At 39.7% G+C, this 21,582-nt stretch overlaps 1 protein-coding gene across 3 annotated transcripts in view; it reads right to left on the bottom strand.

Moving 5' to 3' along the window:
* Window positions 1-21,582, bottom strand: part of Uggt2 (UDP-glucose glycoprotein glucosyltransferase 2) — a 106,330-nt gene that overhangs the window by 38,715 nt on the left and 46,033 nt on the right. For 2 of the 3 annotated variants that reach the window (XM_057786285.1, XM_057786288.1), the window contains 11 exons: window positions 21,438-21,569; window positions 18,806-18,970; window positions 18,180-18,303; window positions 17,999-18,097; window positions 13,176-13,267; window positions 10,955-11,161; window positions 9,799-9,930; window positions 5,773-5,897; window positions 5,175-5,270; window positions 2,833-2,935; window positions 187-266 (listed from right to left, as the gene is read on the bottom strand). In XM_057786285.1, coding sequence (XP_057642268.1) covers window positions 187-266; window positions 2,833-2,935; window positions 5,175-5,270; window positions 5,773-5,897; window positions 9,799-9,930; window positions 10,955-11,161; window positions 13,176-13,267; window positions 17,999-18,097; window positions 18,180-18,303; window positions 18,806-18,970; window positions 21,438-21,569 — 1,355 coding nt within the window. The remainder of the gene's footprint in view (window positions 1-186; window positions 267-2,832; window positions 2,936-5,174; window positions 5,271-5,772; window positions 5,898-9,798; window positions 9,931-10,954; window positions 11,162-13,175; window positions 13,268-17,998; window positions 18,098-18,179; window positions 18,304-18,805; window positions 18,971-21,437; window positions 21,570-21,582) is intronic. The other variant, XM_057786287.1, reaches the window with a different exon arrangement.

The following is a 21,582-nucleotide window of genomic DNA, read 5'->3' as shown; positions in this document are numbered from 1 at the left end:
CCCGGAACCACCAACATATCCTCTAAAGCCTTTGTCTTAACACTCCAGACAGTGCACACAGTGAGATATATTTGCTGAGTCAGGTTATTTTAGCTTCATATCAATTAAGAGACAGATGCTGACTCTCTAGAGAAGGCACCAGCAGGGCTGGCCAACAACAGGTCCAGAGCAGTGCCATCCACTCACCTTCCTAAGGGGGCTTCGGAAAGTTTGCTCCTGCAGTTCATGAACAACTTCATCCTCGCGTTTACAATCTTGCCAAGCACCTATTAAAAATTCCCGTATTTGATTTTCAAATAACAGAATAGCTCACAGTTACTGAGCATACATTATGCACCACTCATGGTCACATCTGAAGATGACACACATAACACAGTCCATATCCTCCTGTATGTGATGAACAGAGACGTAGCTGCCCGGGGCCACTATAGGAGACTATGACATTCAGACAACTGACCGACTCCGTGCCTCACTGGAAGCTGCTAGTCTTTTGTTTACAATGACCTTCAGGGTTTCCCAGCTTCCTTAGCATTGAAGGAAGTGTAATATAATTATGAGTCCTTGGTTTGCCTCAAAACATTGCCTAGGGTGCCCTGATCTTTTTAGAATTTCACTCCAGGCCTTAAGAGCTATGGAAAGTTCTAGGTTATACACAGATGATCTACTCTTTCTTTTCTCTCACTTGTCACTAAATCAACAACAAGTGGAAAAAAATAAAGTTTGTTCTCCATCACCTCTACACAGACAAGTCACAGATGATTCAAAAGCTGTTAATCAACCCAGGACATGGATAAAGTAGAAAAAGTGTGCACATGACACGAAGAATACAGACTTAATGAGGAATTAGGACAAAGTGTATGTGTAAGAGCTCTGTGGTTTAATTTCTATCTGTCACCCCTCACATTTGCTGCCACGAGGGTCACTGCATGACTTCCTCTCATATGTTAAATCAGCACCGCACAGGGGAGTGACAGAGAAGCTGGAGACTATAGCCAATGCACAAAATGTCATTTTATAAATGTATTATTCCATAAAGTAAAATAAAACTGCTGAGAAATAAAGCATGTTATCGTTACCAAAGAAGGAACGTGCAACGTGCAAGTCCTTTCTCTTATCCCTATAATTTTACATTTTACATTTATTATTTATAAGTCCTATCCTTATGTAGTTTTAAAGATAAAATAATACTTTTTCTTAATAATGATTCTTTTTGGGAACAGGGAAGTTATACACTAAAAATCAAGGATAATTTGAATACTATACTTTTAGAGTTCACATGTGAAGGGTTTACAAATGCTAAGACACTATTGAAACAGCCATGGAATTAGCTTTGTGCTGTTCATATTCTGAATGGAAACAGCATCAAAGTCTAAGATGATCATCTACATCAATAAGTACACCTATAAAACTATTTACAAAAAATCCCCTTCATATGGTCTACTGTCGGAGAAAGCTAACACATGGAATTCTGGTGGAATGGTCAGCAATATCACCCGCTTGGTCATTAACATTATCTATTAGATTTCTTACCTACACTCTGGCCTGTTTTCAAAGGAAGGCAACTGTTAGAGCAGTTTCCAATTCTGAGAAAATTTCTTTATTTTTTATTTAAACCATTTTTTGATATTGTAATATAATCATGTCATTTTCCTTTTCCTCCCTCCAAGCCCTCCCATGTATACCCTCTGCACATCTTGTTCTCTTCCAAATTAATTTCCTTTAACTTTTTGTTATACACACAAAATATAAACATACACAAATACGACCTGCTAAGTCCATATGTTACTGGTACGTATGTTTTCAGGGATAATCATTTTGTGTTGGGCAACAAACTGGTTCCCTATTTCTCCTGTTCTCAGCATTCCTTAGTTGCCTGTAGTTGAGAACATTTTCCATTCATTTACCCTTCCTCCCTTGCTCCCTCCCTTCCTCCCTCCCACCCTCGCTTCCTTCACTTCTTTTGCTCTCTTCTTCCCTCCCTCAAAGTCTCCCTCCCTTCTTCTCTCATCTCTCCTATTTCAGACAGGATATGGCTATGCTGTCCAGCATGACCATAAACATGTACTTCTGCTTTTGGATTGTTGGGACTACAGCCATGCATCAAACACCAGATTTCCCATACATTTTCATCTTTATGAAAGGCTGTTGGCCATAGTTTTCAGCCTCTCACTATTACTTCTGGTCACTTATGGGCCTATGGGGTTATGGCCTTGTTCTCCCCTTTATGCTAACAGTAATACATAGATGACCTATGGGAGATAGAGAGAACTTACGCCTTCCACATATGACATAACTAGGGTTCCTCCCTTACGAAATCATTTAGCTGTACCTCCTAAGGGCTCATTTGCATACAGTCCCATTGATAGGCAGGGCTTGAATTCACCAATGCATACTTCAAGTGCCACAGTGTGGACTTGGTGGGGACTGCAGCTCAGCCTACAGCAGCCCCAACCTAAGCACTGCTGTGACACTTGTGCAGTTCTCCTATTCTCGACTGCAGTGTGTATATTTCATACATGCGTGTGTGTGTGTAAAACGCCAGGTGATATAAAGATCTGAGAAGCACAAATACTTCATTACACTTTTTTTTTTTTTTTTTTTTTTTTTTTTGGTTTTTCGAGACAGGGTTTCTCTGTGGTTTTGGAGCCTATCCTGGAACTAGCTCTTGTAGACCAGGCTGGTCTCGAACTCACAGAGATCCGCCTGCCTCTGCCTCCCGAGTGCTGGGATTAAAGGCATGCGCCACCACCGCCCGGCCTTCATTACACTTAAAAAACAGTTAATATTTGAGTTTCAAAGTGAAAAGATTTAGTCTGATTCATATTGTCTTACAACCAATAGCTGTGCCATCTTCTGCGCTCCTCTTGTCAAGGGATCCACGATAGCCACAATATCATAGAACAGGTCCTTCTCGGGAGGACTCAGCTTTATCACACTGCAGTGACAAAGGGAAGGTCAATGTGGTGAATTACGTTTATAAAGACATCCATAATGTGATCTTAGTTATGTACATTCTTACGAGTTGCTTGCTTTCCCTTGTAGTTGATTTAAATTCTGGTTATATAAATTCTGGTTATATAATAAAATCCAAATTTGAAATTTGTGCGCAACTTTGTAAAAATATAAAGAATTTGAGAAAATGAACTATTTTATGAACACATTAAGGAATGAGACTACTACAGTACAAATCCTGGTAGTTTTGTAGAGGGGAATATATTTCCTAAGATCTGAGAATTGACTATACTTTTAATCACTTGGTATTTGTACAAAATCAACACATAAGACAGGGAAATCAGGACCAAACACACTCAAAACCATGGTAACTTATTTGGATCCAGCTATTGCTGACTGAGGGGTTCCACCTTCATTTGCCACCTCTGCCCCTCTGACATGGCCACCAGCACCCCCCTCCTCTCTCTACCTCCATCCTGCTCACCCCTTTCCATTGATCTAAATCATAAATGAAGAGATGGACTTAAATTAAAGGAAAATGGGAATAAACTGGCCAGTGAGAGATAAAAATATGTCTGTTTGTAAAGTACAGTCTATGCTAACTCAATTATGGCTTCAACACTAGTCATACGAAGACATTTTCTCAGATAAAGAACTGTTTATTCTGGCAGTAGAAAAAGCCTTGCCTAATGAAATGCCACACAAATGCAGCTACAGGAGCAGCAATTGTCTTCGCTGCAGAAAGACTCTTGGCAGGGAGAAACCAATGCTCATCAGTTAAATATTTACTAGAGATATGAGCATGGAGAGAAACCTTGTTTACTTGAAGCTTTAATTTGACTGTGTTATATATAATAAGAGTAGTAGAGCCAACAGGTCTTGAATAATTCTGCCAGAAAGAAGGACTATAAATTAGATAATCTGATAATAAGACTCTACAACTGTTGCAGCTTTTGTTTATCTTGCAAAAATTGTACAAATCACTGTCATATTGTAGCACCTGTGGAAACTGGTTGTCACAAGGCTTTAGTAGAGGTGATCTGTGTCCTGCTGCTTTAACTTGCCCCAGGTAACTGCTAATTCTTGAAGGCTGTACTGTGCTTTAGTTCCTAAGACACCATTTAGCTACATGTATCACATCATAGATTAAAGTGTGGTGATGCACAGTCATCTGTTCAGTTCTAAGGAGAATGAGGAAGGAGCCTCATGATCTCATGTTGTAGGAAGTTCCTTGTTCATCCCGGCCAGCTGCCCAGAACCAAAATAATCACACAAAAATGGTATTAATTAAATCACTGCTTGGCCCATTAGCTCTAGCTTCTTATTGGTTAAACCTTACATCTTAATTTAACCTATTTCTATTAAGCTGTGTATTACCATGTAGCTGTAGCTTACTGGCTAAAGTTCCAGCATCTGTCTCCGGCAGGGCTACACGGCTTTTCTCTCACTCCTCCTCCTTTCTCCCAGCATTCAGTTTAGTTTTTCCTGCCTAACTAAGTTCTGCCCTGCTATAGGTCCAAAGCAGTCATTAGTCTTTAGTCATTAATGGTAATCACAGCATACAGAGGGAAATCCCACACCAATCTCAAGGCCAGCTTGAGCTATATAGCAAATTTGAGGCCATTCTAGAGCAAGATTTTGCATCAAATAAATGTCTCTCACTACAAATTAAAAAGTTAAGGTAAAATACTATTTATTTGAAGGTAGTTGCAGATAACCTTGAGTATAGGTATAGTAAGAACTCCTTAGGAAATGAGTCTTTCATATACTGAAAATACATAGCATTATTTATAATGATCAAAGGTACTTGTTACTAATAATACTGAAAAATAAAAATCATGCTAAGTATAACTCAAAACTTTATATCCTAAATGTGTTTTTATTCACTAAGCTAAACAACTGGATTTGTAATATGTGTGTATGGTGTGTATGCTCAGTGTGTGTGTGTGTGTGTGTGTGTGTGTTGTGTGTTGTGTGTGTGTGTGCTAGTAATGTGGTACAAGGAATCAAACTTGGCCTCATGCATGAAAGGCAAATGCATCCTCTTCTACTGAGCTATGTCCTAGATCATTTTTTCTTTATGTTGCTAATTATATTTTTACTGAACAGAGAACTTTTAGGTTTTACTATGCTATAAAAATTAATGGAAATAATGCATGGCAAAGGAAAAGACTGCATGAAATAATTCATAGTAGAAAAATGAGATATTGCTACAGCATTACCTGTGGTTCTCTTTTAGTAACGTGACATCATACCGAGAGGCACGCACTGGCAATGGAGACACCAGTGCATCGATTTTCATCACAAGGTCGCTCATGCTACACAAGCAGAGAAACAATATGTGAGACTTCTAGGAAGAGAAAACTCTGTATTTCATGTCACAGCTGACAACTCTAGAGAGGCCCTTTCTATATGAATGACTATAGCTCCTCTCTTACAGAGTAAACTACAAAGGACACAGTGTCTTGGGAAAGGTGAGGCACTCAACACATTAAACATGGATAGTGGAAATTTACAGATGAAGCCAAAGTATAAATAAAAACTATGAGACCTATGCACACAGTCTCTATGGAAAAGGCTCCTCTGTGAAAGGAGGGGGTATAACTGGATGAATGCAAAACAGAGAGAAAGAATGGAATAAAGAAACAAACCCCAGCCCTCAGAGTTAAGGGACGAAGTTAAATGCATGGGTTGATCACCCTCTTCTTCATGTCTTTGTTATGAATCTCGTGTAAATAGTGAAGCATTTTCTAACTGTGAGAGAAAGCATATGAAAACATTATACCCCCACGAGTAGTTATAATACCTTTAAATACTTACTCTTTGGAGTCGATTTCCATATTTTCAACAATGTCTTTAATTTTCTCTACCAAATTACTAAATGTTATCTTTTCAATCAAGTGAAAATCTTCTAGGTAGAAATCTTCATGTAAAGGTCCAAAGAACTGGAAATAAAGGAAGTTTTATTGTTGGATATTTTCTGGGAGACATTCAGGAAAACTTCCTCTTCTCATGTTTACTCAATCACACTACCACTGCACTGCCACGAGCATCTTCTGGGAGAGCTATTATGTGCAGCCACTGTCACACTGTGTGTGCAAAGCCCTGTGTAGGACATGGGGCCGACATGATGGGCTCATATAGGAACCCATTCTATTTAACAACATTAGAAGCCATGTCAAGTGGGATGTTGTTTTCTTTAATAGAAAGATTACAGAGGCTGGTTCCAGACACGTCTTACATGCCCCTGCAGCTGCTCTGGAATGAACACTCTTGAATACTCATGTGGCATCTACTGGAATCTTGCAGACGTGACGTCAGAGGTCTGATTGTAAGTATAGAGGTCATTGTAAGTAGAGATCACAGGGTCTTAACACGGAAACAGGCGCTGCATTACTAAAAGCATGCTTGGAAACATTTTTTTAAACTTTGAGATTTGATATAAATTTAACTTTAAAAAAGCAGTTTCAATGTTTTAGCTGTTTAGTTATTGCTGCTTTTGTTGTTTTGTTTTTATCACTGGGCACATGGGATTGGGAAAGAGTGGAATTTTAGATGTACCATTATTAATGGCTTGAAAAGTTTGATTATTAACTTAGAATAGGGCCCTCAAATCCTAAATTATTTTCTTAAAATGGTGTCTATCTTTACTGATGAAAGTCACTGGAACACTTGTTTCCTTTCACCTATGTAAGCAAGCACAGGCATCAAACAGTAAAGGACCTGATTCTTCAGTCTCTATTCTACTTAAAGTTGAATGCATTTGCCAAATAATGAAATTTAAATGGTATAAAATCAGATAATATTCAGGGTGGGAAAAAGAACTTTAAATTATAAAATTAAACAATAATAGAATAAAATACATCTGGTATTTAAATCTTGATTTCAATATTTTAGAAATGTTATTTTTTTTTAAGTTAAGGTAGAATTCTATAATATAGAGCATTACCTGCTCTGACATCACATTAACATTGAATGTTCATTAACATTGAATAGGAATCCCTTCGTATGGGCTTATTCTCATGTATTAGTTCATAAAAATAAAGTCTATACATGAGCCTACAATCTGCAGTTCTCAAATATTTCAAGAGAAAACATAAGTTACTATTTACTGAAAAGTTACCTTGTCGGGCCTGTTTCAAATATTCACACAAATGCATATTCAATATCTCCAACAGCAGATTGCAGCTCCTATTGTTTGAATAATGAAGCCAAGTTTTACTAAATTTATACAACTCACTGACAACTGAGTCTGAACTTATGGCCGCGTGGTTCAGAGAGTGGGGTTTGCTTTCTTTACTGCTTGCTAGGCCACAATTCTCCACAATTTTTGACTATGTGGTGCAATCAACAGAAACAGAAAACACTAACAGCATATTTAAACATATAAACATTTACTTCTTTAGTATTTCTGCAAGAAATGATGTGATCATTAGCTGGGCAAGGGGAGCACACCCTTGTAACTCAGCCTTGGAGAAGCCAGGTTTCTGTTAAACATATTTTTCATTTATATATTGTTTATTTAACAGCATACATCTGTGAGTTCAAAGCCAGCTTGGTCTACATAGTTCTAGGTCACCCAGAAGTACACAGTGAAACCCTGTCTCAAAAATAAAAATTTAAACCTGGAAAATATGTGATCATTATTGTATTCATATTATTAATCATTTATAATAAATTATAACTCTAAATATTCCTCAACTTTACCATGGGACAGGCTGTATGCTAAATGCACTATTTCAAGGATGAAACTGTCAGAATGCTAATGATCTGCCCCAGAGACTATGATTATTACTATATTACAGGGTAATAAAGATGACATTGTTGCATTGATGTCAGTCACGGTACTCGTTCTGAAGCACAATCCCTGTTCCCATCAGCCAGCCCTAGGCAAGGACTCTGACTGGGTGTCCTCAGCCGCCCACTCAGGCATGCAGCTGAGCCACAGCTGTGCTTATGGTCACCCTCCCACTCCTCCTGGACAAGCTCATGGGTCACAACAACCTCTCTACCCAGCAGACAGCTTCACTCGCAGGAGGTGTGGGGTGCCTACCTGAATATTGTCGTCGACTGTAAGAGAAGGGAGGAAAAGGGCAGACTTAGGGAAATAAGTTTACTACAGCTATAGTATTAGTTATCATTACTACAGCACTATGTTAATGATAACAGACAATGTAAAGCAAAGGATGCTAATGACAGCCATTTACTCAAAGTTATCTTTAAAAATCTGTATTTCTTTCCATGGCAACTGCTGAAAGGAAGTGATGCCATCCCTGAACCTCCACATTGCTTGCTATTAGACTTCTACCCCTTATTAAATGTTTGCTATCAGTTTGTCAAGCAGCACTTCCAGAGCTTCCCATTGTGGTGATGCACACCAGTAGGATTTGCTGAAGGAGGCAGAGGCAGGAGGATCACCAGTTTGAGGCCAGTCTGAGTCAGAGCTGGTTATGAGTCTTTAAAAAAAAGGCTTATTTTATTTGTATTTATATGTACGTGTGTGGGTACCTACAGAGGGCAGAAGGGAGCTCCTGGTGGTTAGGAGTCACCCACGTGGGTGCTGGGAGCTAGAACACAAATTTGGAGAACAGAAATCACTACTAGCTGAGCTGTCTGTCCAATGCCAAAAGGTATGAGCCAAACAGAGGTGACCATAGCTCAAAAAACCATGGAAAACTGCAAGAACACATTAAAACTTTTAAGATAATTTGATGTTTTGCCATATGGCACTTTAAGCCAGGTATCTGTCAAACATACTAGTTTATTTGATAAACTTTATGAACAGATTCTATTTTTTTACCTAAGTAGCCGGTAAGAAGTAGAATCACACTATCATTCTCAAAACACTGATAAGTATGCATCATCTACTTACTGTGTATTTGTTAATAGACCTGCAGCATGCTGGGGGAGAAAAAGCATGCTATATACTGCCAGATGGCTCATGGTAAAGGCAATGGCTGGAAACCCGACAACCTGAGCTCAACGCTGAGGATACACATGAAGGAAGGAAGAAGTACCTGATGATTATCTCTCTCTGACCTTCACACAGACGATACAAATATACACAAATATCAAAATAAAAATGTCATATAGAATCACAGATGAAATTATAATCATGCTTTTAAAAGAAACAGAAATATCTCTTGTAGAAAAAAGGAGATGGAAGCAACGTGAGTTATTAGGAGTTCATGTTCACAACACAATGAGAATGACTGGTGTTCTTTTCTTTTCTTTTTTCTTTTTTTGATTTTTTGAGACAGGGTTTCTCTGTAGCTTTGGAGCCTGGCCTGGAACTAGCTCTGTAGACCAGGCTGGTCTCGAACTCACAGAGATCCGCCTGCCTCTGCCTCCCGAGTGCTGGGATTAAAGGTGTGTGCCACCACCGCCTGGCTCGAGTATGTTCCTTTATAGCTTGTAAAAGGTCGCTAATATGTGACAATCTAGATATGCATATTCAGAGTCACAAAACTAGCTGTCATGTGACATAAGAATTTCAGAGAAAGGCGCAGAAGAAAACGAGGGAATATGCTTTGTACCCCGACCACAACACTGGTGTCTAAAGACGTAATGGTGTTGTTACAAGGAGACATGATATTAGAGCAGAGGAAGCTGGGTGCACAGAGAACACTCTGCTTTACACTGCTGCGGGCCGGGTGATGTAATCACAGCTGCTGGCAGGATGGTGCAATCACAGCTCAGGGAGGGGTAGCGGTAGTAGGTTCTGGCCCCATTTTATTTGCCCAGAGCTCTGACTAGGACGTAACACACAAGTGCATGTCACTATGTTGGGTCTCTGGTCGCAGCACCAGTGTCCACTAAAAGGGAAACATTTCTTCTTTTACCTACTTTCCCATTGCTGACAATACCAATTTCGCCAGGTTGCAGTTTAAGTACATCTTGACAGAATAACTGGTGAGTTCGAAAAATATTTACTCCAATGGTGTTATATTTTTTCTCAAAAGCATTGTTATCCATCTGCTAAGGTACAAGTTAAAAATGAAAAAACAGGAAAAAACAAGTTAAAAATGATGAAACTATTAAAAATGAACAAAATGATGAAGTAACAGTAAAAATTCATCTATATAAATCCCACATTATTAATAAAATTATGCAAATTATGATTAAAATAATTTTCTTTTGAAACAGCATTTTAAAGAGATAATTTCTTATCAAATCATTCATAAAACCATTAAATCTTGTTATAAATGCACATAGTTATAAATTAGCAATTATTTGACCATTTAAGGGAGATTTGTAGAGCATCATGTTTGAGAACATCAGTTTAAGTAAAATTTAACCATAAAAAGTTAATTATTTATTAAATTCTGAACTCAGTATCTCTCATGTTTGATGCTCTTAAATAGGAGTGTTTATGATAGAAATACTGCATCTCACCCGAGTGTACAAATCACAGAAGGCCAATATAATAACTGTATTTAAACAATGCAGTATTTAAAATAATTCCTCTCAAAAAATTATAAGGATATTCATAGAAAACCAACCAGAAAAAGGTTTTATATAGCTTCATACTGAGGTACACTTTTCCCTATCAGTACTTTATCGACTTTAAAATATATACAATTCACCTTGGTGTGTTCTGTTTGAGTACAATTAAGAGGCCTTCGGTCTGAAATTTTAGCAAGTTCCCACGCACTCCTATGACAACAGAAATGTTCCACTGCACCATTCAATATGGTAACCATGGCACTTGAAATTAGCACTTGAAATATGGCTATCATAAAAAACAAAATTCACCTTCTAAGTATATAATAGCCATACCCAACCTGTGCTGCAGTCTGCAGCCAGAACACCTAGACACTGGCTACAAGCCAGGACACCTAGACACTGTCTACAGCCAGGACCCCTAGATACTGTCTACAGCCAGGACCCCTAGATACTGTCTACAGCCAGGACACCTAGACACTGTCTACAGCCAGGACTCCTAGACACTGTCTACAGCCAGGACCCCTAGACACTGTCTACACACAATTATTTTACTGACCATAGTAAGAAATGTTTTAATTTTGTCTCCAGAATAAATTGCTTCAGCAGTTTCTTCTTTTGCCAGTTTTCTGAGAAATCTTCTCAAAAGGCTGTTTTTATGTGTTAGAAAAGCTGCCAAAATTCCTCTAGAAATGACTGTGTTTTCTTCATTTATCTTTGATGTGGGATTATAGATGATCCCCAACCGACTATGAGCACTTGTTTCCTGCAAAACACATTGACAGTTTAGAAGATCAGTACAGTCCTTGGTACAGTTGAACAGGCTTGTTGGCGTCAAGTTTTTTGACCTTATCTTGTACCTGTTTTACTTTTTGACTTCCTATGACAATTATAACAAATGAGTAGTTACCACCACAACAGCCAGAGAGGTAATCATTTAGTAACTATCCATTTCTTCTTTTATATAAATATTATTTGGTAATAAAATATTTAGTCACTCTGTGAGTGTATAAAAGAATACATAAAGTATATAAAACATAGATGCAGAATTCAATTCTGTATAAACATAAATGACTCAAAGTCAAGAAACTGAGCACTACCAGTAATCCAGACAGTGCTCCTCTCTTCAGTTATCACCCACCCTCCCTTTCCCTAAAACCACCATTACAGCCATTTATAACAGTCTCTTCATTTCTTAGTCCCTTAATTTCTAACACTAAACACTTAGCCTTCTTCAGATTTCAGATGTTAAGCGAGTTAACATAGAATGTGACATTCGGTCCTCTCTCACCAATCAATGCAATGAGAGATTCATCAATACTATTACTGTGTCTACCTACCTACCTACCTAAGTTCACATCAATAGAAACATTAAACTGGAAGTCCTAATGTACGTACACAGATGCCAGACTCATGCGGGCCCTGTCCATTAATGGCCCCAGTCTCTGGGAGTTCATAGAAGTTTTGCTCGTGTCGAAACTTTTGAGACTGTTTCATAACTGAACTGTATTTTGCGCTTATCTTTTTACCTCCTACTCTAGAGACGGCCACCATGCTGTGAGCACATTTAAAGCACAAAATCCAGGTCTATGTGGGAACGGCATAAAGCATTTGGCCCGTTAGCTGATCGGCAGTAAGTGTGCCATCTAAGTAGGATAGTATTTAGTTCCTGCCAAAGAGCTCAGCTGGTGCAGCTCAAGATGAATCTTCATGAGAGGCCTAATCTATAACCTCTTACCTAAGATGCTCTTGAACCAGTCAACCACAGAAACAGGTGAAATAAATCACTGTTTTAAGTCATTTAAAAAAATAATTTTCTATATAGCAATAAACTTACAATGAGCTAATATAAAAATGTCATAAAACATTTTGACTTGTTTCTTAACTTTTAAATATAGATAATACATGCTCCCTTAGAAATACGAACATTCATTTAAAAAGTACCCTGAAAGGCAGCTATGCTCACCATTATACCAACAAGGCAGGGAAGGCAGGACCACGAGGGGTCCCTCTGAGACAGTGTGCCTGAGCTAATGGGAGCTCACCAAGCCCAGCTGAACTGGGACTGAAGAAGCATTGGGATCAAACTGGACCCTCGGAATGTGGCTGACAATAGGGGCAGACTGAGAAGCCATTGATAATGGCACTGGAATTTGTCTCTACTGCAAGTACTGGCTTTTTGGGATCTGATGCTTTTTGGATGCATACCTTCCTAAGCCTGGATGGATGGGGCGGGGGGCTTGGACTTCCCACAGGGCAGGTTACCCTGCCCTCTCTTAAGACTGGAGGGGAAGAGGGAGAGGAGGAGGGAGGGAGCTGGAGGGAAGTGGGAGGAGGGGAGGAAGTGGAAACTTTGATTGGTATCATTTATAAAGTAACAAAAAATAATCTGCTGAAAAAAAAAGTACCCTGAAATACAGAAACCACTCCTTCTAACAACTGACTTACAATTACTCAAAAAAGAAAAATTTAAAGTTAATAAAGTTTGCTGTAGTTTTGGTAAGACAAATTGACTAAGTTTTCTTAATCTGGGAGAGAAAGTACTAACTACTTATGTGATAGAAACTGCTATCACTAGCTGTTGCTAGTAAAACACACTCTGAGCTCCCTGGAGACAGGCAGGCTTTTCTCGACACTCCCCAGTTTTAAGTGGAGTTTATTGCGCCAATTCCTGACGTGGTCTCTTTGATGCTGTGCACTAAACAAAAGACTTGAGTGTTTAACACGGAGGGGATGACAACTGAACGTGGGTTCTTAACCTAGGAAGTGCATCCACTCACCATGTGCTCTAGTGCAGAAAACAGCAGTTTTCTCCCAGATGGTACATCAAAATCAGCAACAATCCACAGAGTGACTGCAGATAGTACATTATCTGAAAGTTTCAAATACTCAAGTAAAATTAATTTTTTCCAAAAGCAAACTAAAAGGAAAAGACATTTTCTAGTTAGAAAACCCCACAAAATAGCCATCTTGGAGTCAATCAAAAATAGTGTTTTGAACTCTCTTGCTGTTGGATTGTGTTACTACACACATTTCATATATATGCACGTGCATGCGCTATCTGGAGACAGTCACAGGAATGTTCACCAGGAGAGACAGCTGTCTTATGTTTTTTATGGTTCCGGGGCTATAAAGTGAAATTGTTTCTGGTATACAGTTTGTTTGTTTGTTTGTTTGGGGGGCAGCGTTTGCCTATTTGTTTATACACATGAAGACTTTCAGTAAATACAGAAAATGGCAAAAGTGATTTCCGGTTATCATTATTTAATCTCCACTTGTAGACAGAGAATCTGGAACCCAGAGGCAGAAACAGTTTGTCATGTGTGTGTGCAGGCACACGTTTGTTTGTGAGTGCACGTGTACATGCATGTATAACTGTCAGGCTCTTTCCGAGACAGAGGCTCTCTGGCATAGAAATCACCAATTGGACAAGGCTGCTTAGCCAGGAGCCTCTGGCTCCTCACAGAGCGGGGTGAGACAATAGTAGGCTCTTGGGACACAACTAAAGTCCTCACGCTTGCTGAGAACACAGCGGACTGAGCTTTTGCTAAGCTCCATTTTCAATTCTGACGCCATAGTTAAATGATTATAATTCACCCAGCATCAGTACATGGCACACAAAATGGTACTTCTAGGGCTGCCAGTGCGACCCACAGAAAAAAATGTTTTTTTCAGACTAGGTGACTAATTCAAAACAATTATTAAAAACAAAAACCTGAGGTTCTAAAAGCTGAATATATTTGAAGCTACAATTATCACACTAAGCACTATTTATAATAACTTTAGAAATAAGAGAGAAAAAATGTGTTAAAAAGGATGACAGCCACCAAGATCCTCCCTGACCCCACTGTGTTCTAAACTCTTGCAGCCACCAGAAGCCAAGGCCAACACCTCCTCTTTAAGGAAGGAAGTTAGAAGAATTCTGATTCTGCCTGGACATCTCACAGTTCCTAAGTCCAGAGTATTTCAAGTGTAAAATCCTCAAAATCATAGTTTCTTATTCATGATAAAGGTAGACATGATAAAATTTCAGCTAATATTCCTTTAATTTGGAAGAGATTTAATGAAATTAGGTACTTTGGGCTAATTTGGCATAATTTCCAGAGACTTCTAAAATATAACCTAACCTGGTCTCTGCCTCTTTGTCTTCATTTGACTCAGCCAAGGTCCCAGCCTGCCACCACTAGGATAGGGACACACTGTTTGATATGTTGGATTTCTTAAAAGAGGTGAAATTTAAATTTAATCTCCAGAATTTTAAAACCTTGTGTGTCTTTTGCTTTAACCTTTCAGAACCTCATTCCTGCAGTGCTAGGTCACTCTAATTGTTAGAGCACCACCACTCACACGTTACAACCCAGCCAGTATTCAACCATCTCTCCCTTACTCGCTCTCACGGAAGAGAAACATCTCTGTGGCTGTTCCACCTGCTATCAGCCTGGCAGTCTTTCTCTAGAAACCTCAGGTCCTCCTGGCAAACTGAGCTTTCTTCCCACGTTTCCTCACAGCCCTCCTCCATCCTTCCTGTCAATCACTGTTCCTGCTTGTCAGCTCCCAATATCTAGAAAAAGTTCTTATACTGTATCCTCGTGGGCACCGAGACAGGGTCTGAGAAGCATTCCATACCAGGCAACCCATAGCCATAACACACTCCAACTAACAAGTCCAGATATTGACACCTAGACTTACAATCATCCTAGGGCCCAGCAACCCTACCACAGCAGGCCCTGAGTACTGTCAGTACAGTGGCTCCTCAGGAAAATGGGAATCCATCCACCTCAGAGTCAGCAGCACCACTGCTGGACATGACCCAACTGATGCTTCCTGCTATCATCACATGGATGCTTGCCAAACACGCTCACTGCTGCTCTATTCATAATATCTAAACATCAAAACAACCTAGATGTCCCTCAATAGACAAATGAATAAAGAAAATGTGGTATATTCATACAATGGAATATAACACAGCCATTAAAAAATGAAATCTGCAGGTAAATAGGTGGAACTAGAAAAAAGAAAATCACCCCAGTGAGTCAACGCAGAACCAGAAAGAGAAATATGGCATGCATTCACTTCTGTGTGGATGTTAGCTGTTAAATCAGTGACCACTAAGATACAATCTGTAGAACCACAGAGGATAGGTAAGAGACTGGGAGGAGAACTGGATCATTCTAAGAAGGGCAAATAGAATAGACAGATATGGATGGAGGGGTCGGGACTGGAAGGGGAGGGAAGAGGGGAAAGAAGGAGGGAAGATGGGGGAGAGACAACTAAAATTAAGGGCATTTGAGGGGTAGTATGGGAATCTAATATAGTAGAAGCTCTCACACAGACTCACACAGACACACACCCATATATGAAGGTGACATAAATAAAATAACTGAATAATGGGGGAGCTATAACCCCAGCTGGACATCTCTCATCACCAAATGGAGACTCCACCTCTGGTATTAGATTATATCTAACAGAGTTGCTGGTCAAAGGGGGGGTCCTCTAGGAACCCCCAAACCACTCAGGGTATTGCTAAGACTATTGGTTGTTCTCCACAAATCCTACTGCTGAATTAACTCAGTGAACGTGTAGAGGTCAAGCTGGTGCCTACTGAGCCTTCACCTATAGACTTGTCAGGGCTCTAGAAGTACCCGTGCATCATCAAAAGAGAGATGAGCACCAGCTCAGCCACACACCCAGGGATCTACAATGATGAGCTGTATGCAAGACGTGCTAGTAAAATAATGGCACAAAACTTGTGGGAATAACCAACCAATATATGATTGGATTCAAGTTCCACCCTGTGAACTGGAACTCTTCCTGGATACTGTTTGGATGGCCAAGAGCCTGAGAACAGATGTGTCAGTGCTATTAATGTTCTTTTCAAGAAATTTAGAAATAAAATGACTCTGAATGACATTCTTCTATATTCATAAATCACTGTTTTGCTCAACTATCATCAGAGACATTTCCTCCTGCAATACGACGGGAACAGAGAGACCCACCACCGGATATTAGGCAGAGAGTGAGAGACCTTGGAGCACTTCATCTTAAATGGGGTGTGTCCATCAAACCCCTCCCGTCTGGGATCAATGAGCCTATAGAAGAGGAGATGGAAAGATTACAAGAGCAGAAGGGATGAAGAACTCCAGCAAGGCCTATACCACAGCAGGACCAATGCACATTTGAACTCATGGAGACCGAGTTAGCATGCCCTGGGCCTGCATGGGTCCTGTCCTCACGATGTCCTACAGCTGAGAATAGAAGTGGACATACAAGCTCAAATCCTAAACTCAGAAGCTATCTCTAATTGATAGCCACCCATAGAGAGAAGTTAGTTTCTCCCAGTGGACTCTCACTGAGTACAGACACCACTTTTAAGGTCAGGCCCCCATGTCTAGCAGTGGATGGTCCACATAAAGCTAACTCAAGGGTAGTTTTAGAGCTCTTCTTCTTCTTCTTCTTCTTCTTCTTCTTCTTCTTCTTCTTCTTCTTCTTCTTCTTCTTCTTCCTCTTCCTCTTCCTCTTCCTCTTCCTCCTCCTCCTCCACCTCCTCCTCCCTCCTCCTCCCTGCTCCTCCTCCTCCTTCCTCCTCCTCCTTTTTTTTTTTTTTTTTTGGTCTCATAATGCTTTGTCTGGGCATCATTTTTTCCTTTCCCCTTATCCTAAAGAGCTTTCGCGTATGTATTACGGCTCCTGATTTGGTGTTTTTAGCCCTCCTGTGCGTGCTAATATATGTGTCTCTGAATCCATATGTGCTTCTTGGGATTTTTCTTTGGTTCTTTGTTTTTCATGTTTTCTTTGTCCTATTGACGTTTGTCTGTTTTTATTTTATATTCTTTTCCTTTCCTTTTTTTTCATCTTTTAAAAGTTGCCTGTTTGTTTTCTAATGAGAAAGAAGAAGAAAAGATGAGGGTTTGGTTTAGATGGGTGGGGAAGACCTGGGAAGAGTTGAGGGAGGGGAAATCATGATCAGAATATATTGTATGGAAAAGTCCATCTCAATTAAAATAAAAAGGGGAAAAACAAACAAATAAACAAAAAACCAAATAAATAAACTTCAGAGTAGAGCAGACCATGCAAACCTAACCTAAGCAATTCTATTCATTTTGGAACACTCAGCTGCACACTAACAAACCTGGGCTGTAGACCTCTCTCTTCGCTCCTTCCTCTGAATGCCTTACTATCTTAGTCTCTCTTTTCCATCTCTGATCCCCAACTTCAGCAAGACATGAAGGTTTTGTTGAATTATAAAACAGAAATCCTATAATCTCCTCTAATATAGAGATTGCATTTTTATTCATGGACTCACTAAAATAGCTTTAAATAGGCTGTATTACTTTTTTTAAATGGTAAAAATGGGCTAATACACTTTTCTAAAAAAAATTAAGAGACCACAAATGAACTTCTGCTACATAAATGATTAATGAGGCTAAGAGGGACATTTTCCCCATTTTAAAAATCGTTAAATTCTAATAAATTATAAACTGACAAATCGAAGTCCAAGCCCCTTATTAAAAATAGAAACATAGTACATTTACTTTGCAAGTGCCTCTCTACAGTTATGCTTTTATTACTTTAGAAATAAATCACAGAAAAATATGCTCGTTACCTTCTTGGGTTAAGTACTGCAGGCTTTTTGCAATCACAGCACTCTTATCTTGTGAATCCAAGAAAGAGAAAGTGGAGAAATCTTCAATGTCAGCAGTTACTGAAATAACAGATGTTTAATAACAAATTACTGAAACAGTCACAATAAGCATTTGTAGGACAGTACAAGAATGGCTATTTACCTGATGAAGATAATAAATTAAGGTACTGTGGTTTAGTGTGTAAAATCAAAGAATTCAAACGGGGTACAACATTATTCTTATCCATCAGGAAATCAACTGCATTGATTTCATCATTTAATGTTCCCTAAAATAGAAAAAAATCACTTTATTAAGATGGGCAACTTATATGCACATTGCTGTTACATAATTCATGTAAATATACATAATTTCAAATAAATTTTAAAAGCATGTAATTTAGGGTTACTACAATAAGCTTTCTTATACAAGTATAAGTATTCTAATCTATATTTATGTACCTATATATTTGGTAAATTTAATTATTAATTATTAAATGATCAGGCTTAAAATTTTTATATTACATATGTCATTAAAATATTCAATATAAGAACTGGAGAGATGGCTCAACAGTTAAGAGCACTGGCTGCTCTTCCAGAGGACCTGGGTTGGATTCCCAGCAACCACACAGCAGCTGACAGCTGTCTATAGCTTCAGTTCCAGGGGATCTAGCACCCTCTCTCACACAGAAGTATTCAGGAAAAACACCAATGCACATAAGATAAATAAATATTTAAACTTTCCAGTATAATTACAAATATTCATGTGCATTTCTATCAATGCACACCCACCGTAAACACATCTCTTTGCAGAGACACAAAGGCATCCGTCATTTTCTCCAGGACAGCCCCTCTCAGATCTTCAGGACTCATCTCTTTGAGGTCAAAGGGTTCACCATTATAAAGAGCTTGAGGCAAAGGACCTAAACCAGTCATGTTGTAAAAGCTTGTTCCTGCCTGTTTAGTAAAGATACCAAATGTCAAATAAAATAGAGCTCTTTGAAAGACAGAAATGGTGGTATATTTTTGTTATATAAAAACGTGTAAATTTTGTTATTTATAACTTTGTATGCAAAAGAAAGCTATCTACCCACATACAGCAAGAATCAGAAAGTGTATTCTGTCAAGGTCTAGCTTGTGAATATTTTAGGCTTTGTCAACCTTTTATCTCTGCTGCAAGGAACTCTTGTTAGCAGGAGACTCACAGATGCTTCATGAGCACAGTTTTTGGCTGTCCCAAAAGTTATTTACAGAAGCAGGTAGGGATGATTCTGCAGCTCTTTGATGTTCAACATAACGTTTACTTAAAACCAAAACATTTATTTACAGTACAAACTATTATTATTATTATTAATTTATTTGATAAACACTTCTTGATTCAGTCCATGAGAATTACATCACCCACACTGTAACTATATCTGAATGCTGTTCCTCAAGAAGTTCACCAAATACTTACAAATTAAAGCAAGGTTCCCAGGGATCCACAAAGGGGTCATTTAACAAGTCTGAGCGTGAAGAGGAAGGGTAGTGAAGGTTCCCACAAAGGGGTCATCTAACAAGTCTGAGCGTGAAGAGGAAGGGTAGTGAAGGTTCCCACAAAGGGGTCATCTAACAAGTCTGAGCATGAAGAGGAAGGGGTAGTGAAGGTTCCTGCTAGACAAGGACACAGAAGCCTGAAAGATGGCGAGAGAGACTCCCAGAAAGACAGAATGGAGAAAGGCAGCCGAGTGAAGGGAAAGCAGGGACCAGCTAGAAGGGAACTGAGAATCTGGCATTAGGTTGCGGCAGTAAACACCAGGTGTGAAAGGCCGGGTACTGTCCGCTCCGTGGTCACTGAGCTTTACTCAGAAGTCAGCTCACAGCGGTCCTCAGTGCTCGCATCCCACCTTCTGAACAAGCCATCCACCTGACAGTCGGCACTAAGGTTTAGGGTTAGAACCAACATCTCACATGGAGTCTAAGAAACTAAGTACAAAGTAAGCATTCCTTTTCTGATATAGGATCAGAAGTGTTTAGATTTTGGAATATTTTCAGACTCTATCATAATTTTAACTCAAGATATAAATGTTGAATCATGATGTTTTTGAATTCCAAAGTGGAGATTCCGAGAGGGGATGTCCAGCCCACAGCAGTAGTCTGCCACTCTGCGCATGTGGGGACAGATGTGGAGTAAAATGGCTGCCATAGTTTACAACTTCAACCGTACCCAAATCTGTGTGACCGAGTCTGAGATCTTAACCACAGTGCTGCACTTACTGGACATCTGCTGTATGAAATGCTTATGAATGCATGTAAATAACATATGAGTACCATCTTACATGAACTTCTAGTGTGACACGACATGAGCAGTTCTATCTAAACGAAGCTCAATGACAAGTGTATGGTCGTACTCTTTATTTTAAAGAGGACACAACAGGAGCACTGGAAACTGAGCTGGGATCCACTGCAGTGCTATGAGACCAGAACGGTGAAGCAGGCGAGGACAGTTGTCAGGGATGGCTCCACGCAGAACTGACACAACTTGAGGGCCATTTGGGAGGAGGTGAAGCAAACAGAAAGTCCAGGGTGCCTACCACGCCTCCAGCAGCGGCTCTGCCAGAGCAGTGACACATCTGCTCTGTGGGGCATGGAGGAGGAAAAGGTTTGGGAACAAGATACACGACGGGCTTTGTTTTTAGAAACTTTTGACTTCATGTTTATGGGAAATCCTCTAGGCAGATAAATGCTTGCTTCACTGCCCCTTCCTCTTGTTGATGTCTCTGTGTGCGTACATGTGTTTGTGTGTTATGGGTGCACGCATGAGCACAGGCGCATGGGAGTGGAGATCAGAAGCTAATGCTGGGTATCTTATCTCAACTTGAGACAAGGTCTCTCACTGAACTGAAGTTCATCCATTTGGCTGGACTGGTCAGCCAGTTAACCCCAGGACCCTGCCTGCTGCTCTTCGCTTCCGGGCAGGTGCTGCATTCTCAGCTTCTCATTTCTCAATACAAGATCGGGGGAGTGGAACTCGGGCCCTCAGGCTGGCACAGCAGACACATCACCACCTGCGCCATCTCCCAGCCCTGATGCGTGTGTGCTGACTTTTAAAGACACCCCTACTGGACACACAGGTCTGCTTTTCCCTCCAATGCACAACTTCTAATTAAGCAACCTATGTTTTCCAAATATTAATTACTAAAGATAAACAAGTGACGTAATTCCACACTTAACGCCTATATGTCTCTTTTGACCTACAGATACATATTTTCAATGTATCATTTCACATATCTGTAAGTTCACAGGCATCTCAAATACTGGACATGAAAAGCTAAAATCGGGACTGGTGAAATGACTCAGCAGTTAGGAGCACTAGCTGCTCTTGCAGAAGTCCCGCGGTGCTGCTCTGTGCCTGGCACTCCCTTCACACAACGTCCAGTCTTACCGCTCTTCTCCTGTCGTATTTGGAATGGATTCCCAAGATATCCAAAATGTCAGCATAAGGGTATTTATTTTGGAGAACACTCTTCACGTCATCCACAGTGAGCACACGATGACCCTTCACTTTTTGGAACATCTGTGGAAACAGA

Source organism: Chionomys nivalis, chromosome 12, assembly GCF_950005125.1.
Source record: "Chionomys nivalis chromosome 12, mChiNiv1.1, whole genome shotgun sequence".
Classification (NCBI taxonomy): Eukaryota; Metazoa; Chordata; class Mammalia; order Rodentia; family Cricetidae; genus Chionomys; species Chionomys nivalis.
Note: the sequence above shows the minus strand (reverse complement) of the source record. Positions and strands in the feature narration are given on the sequence as shown.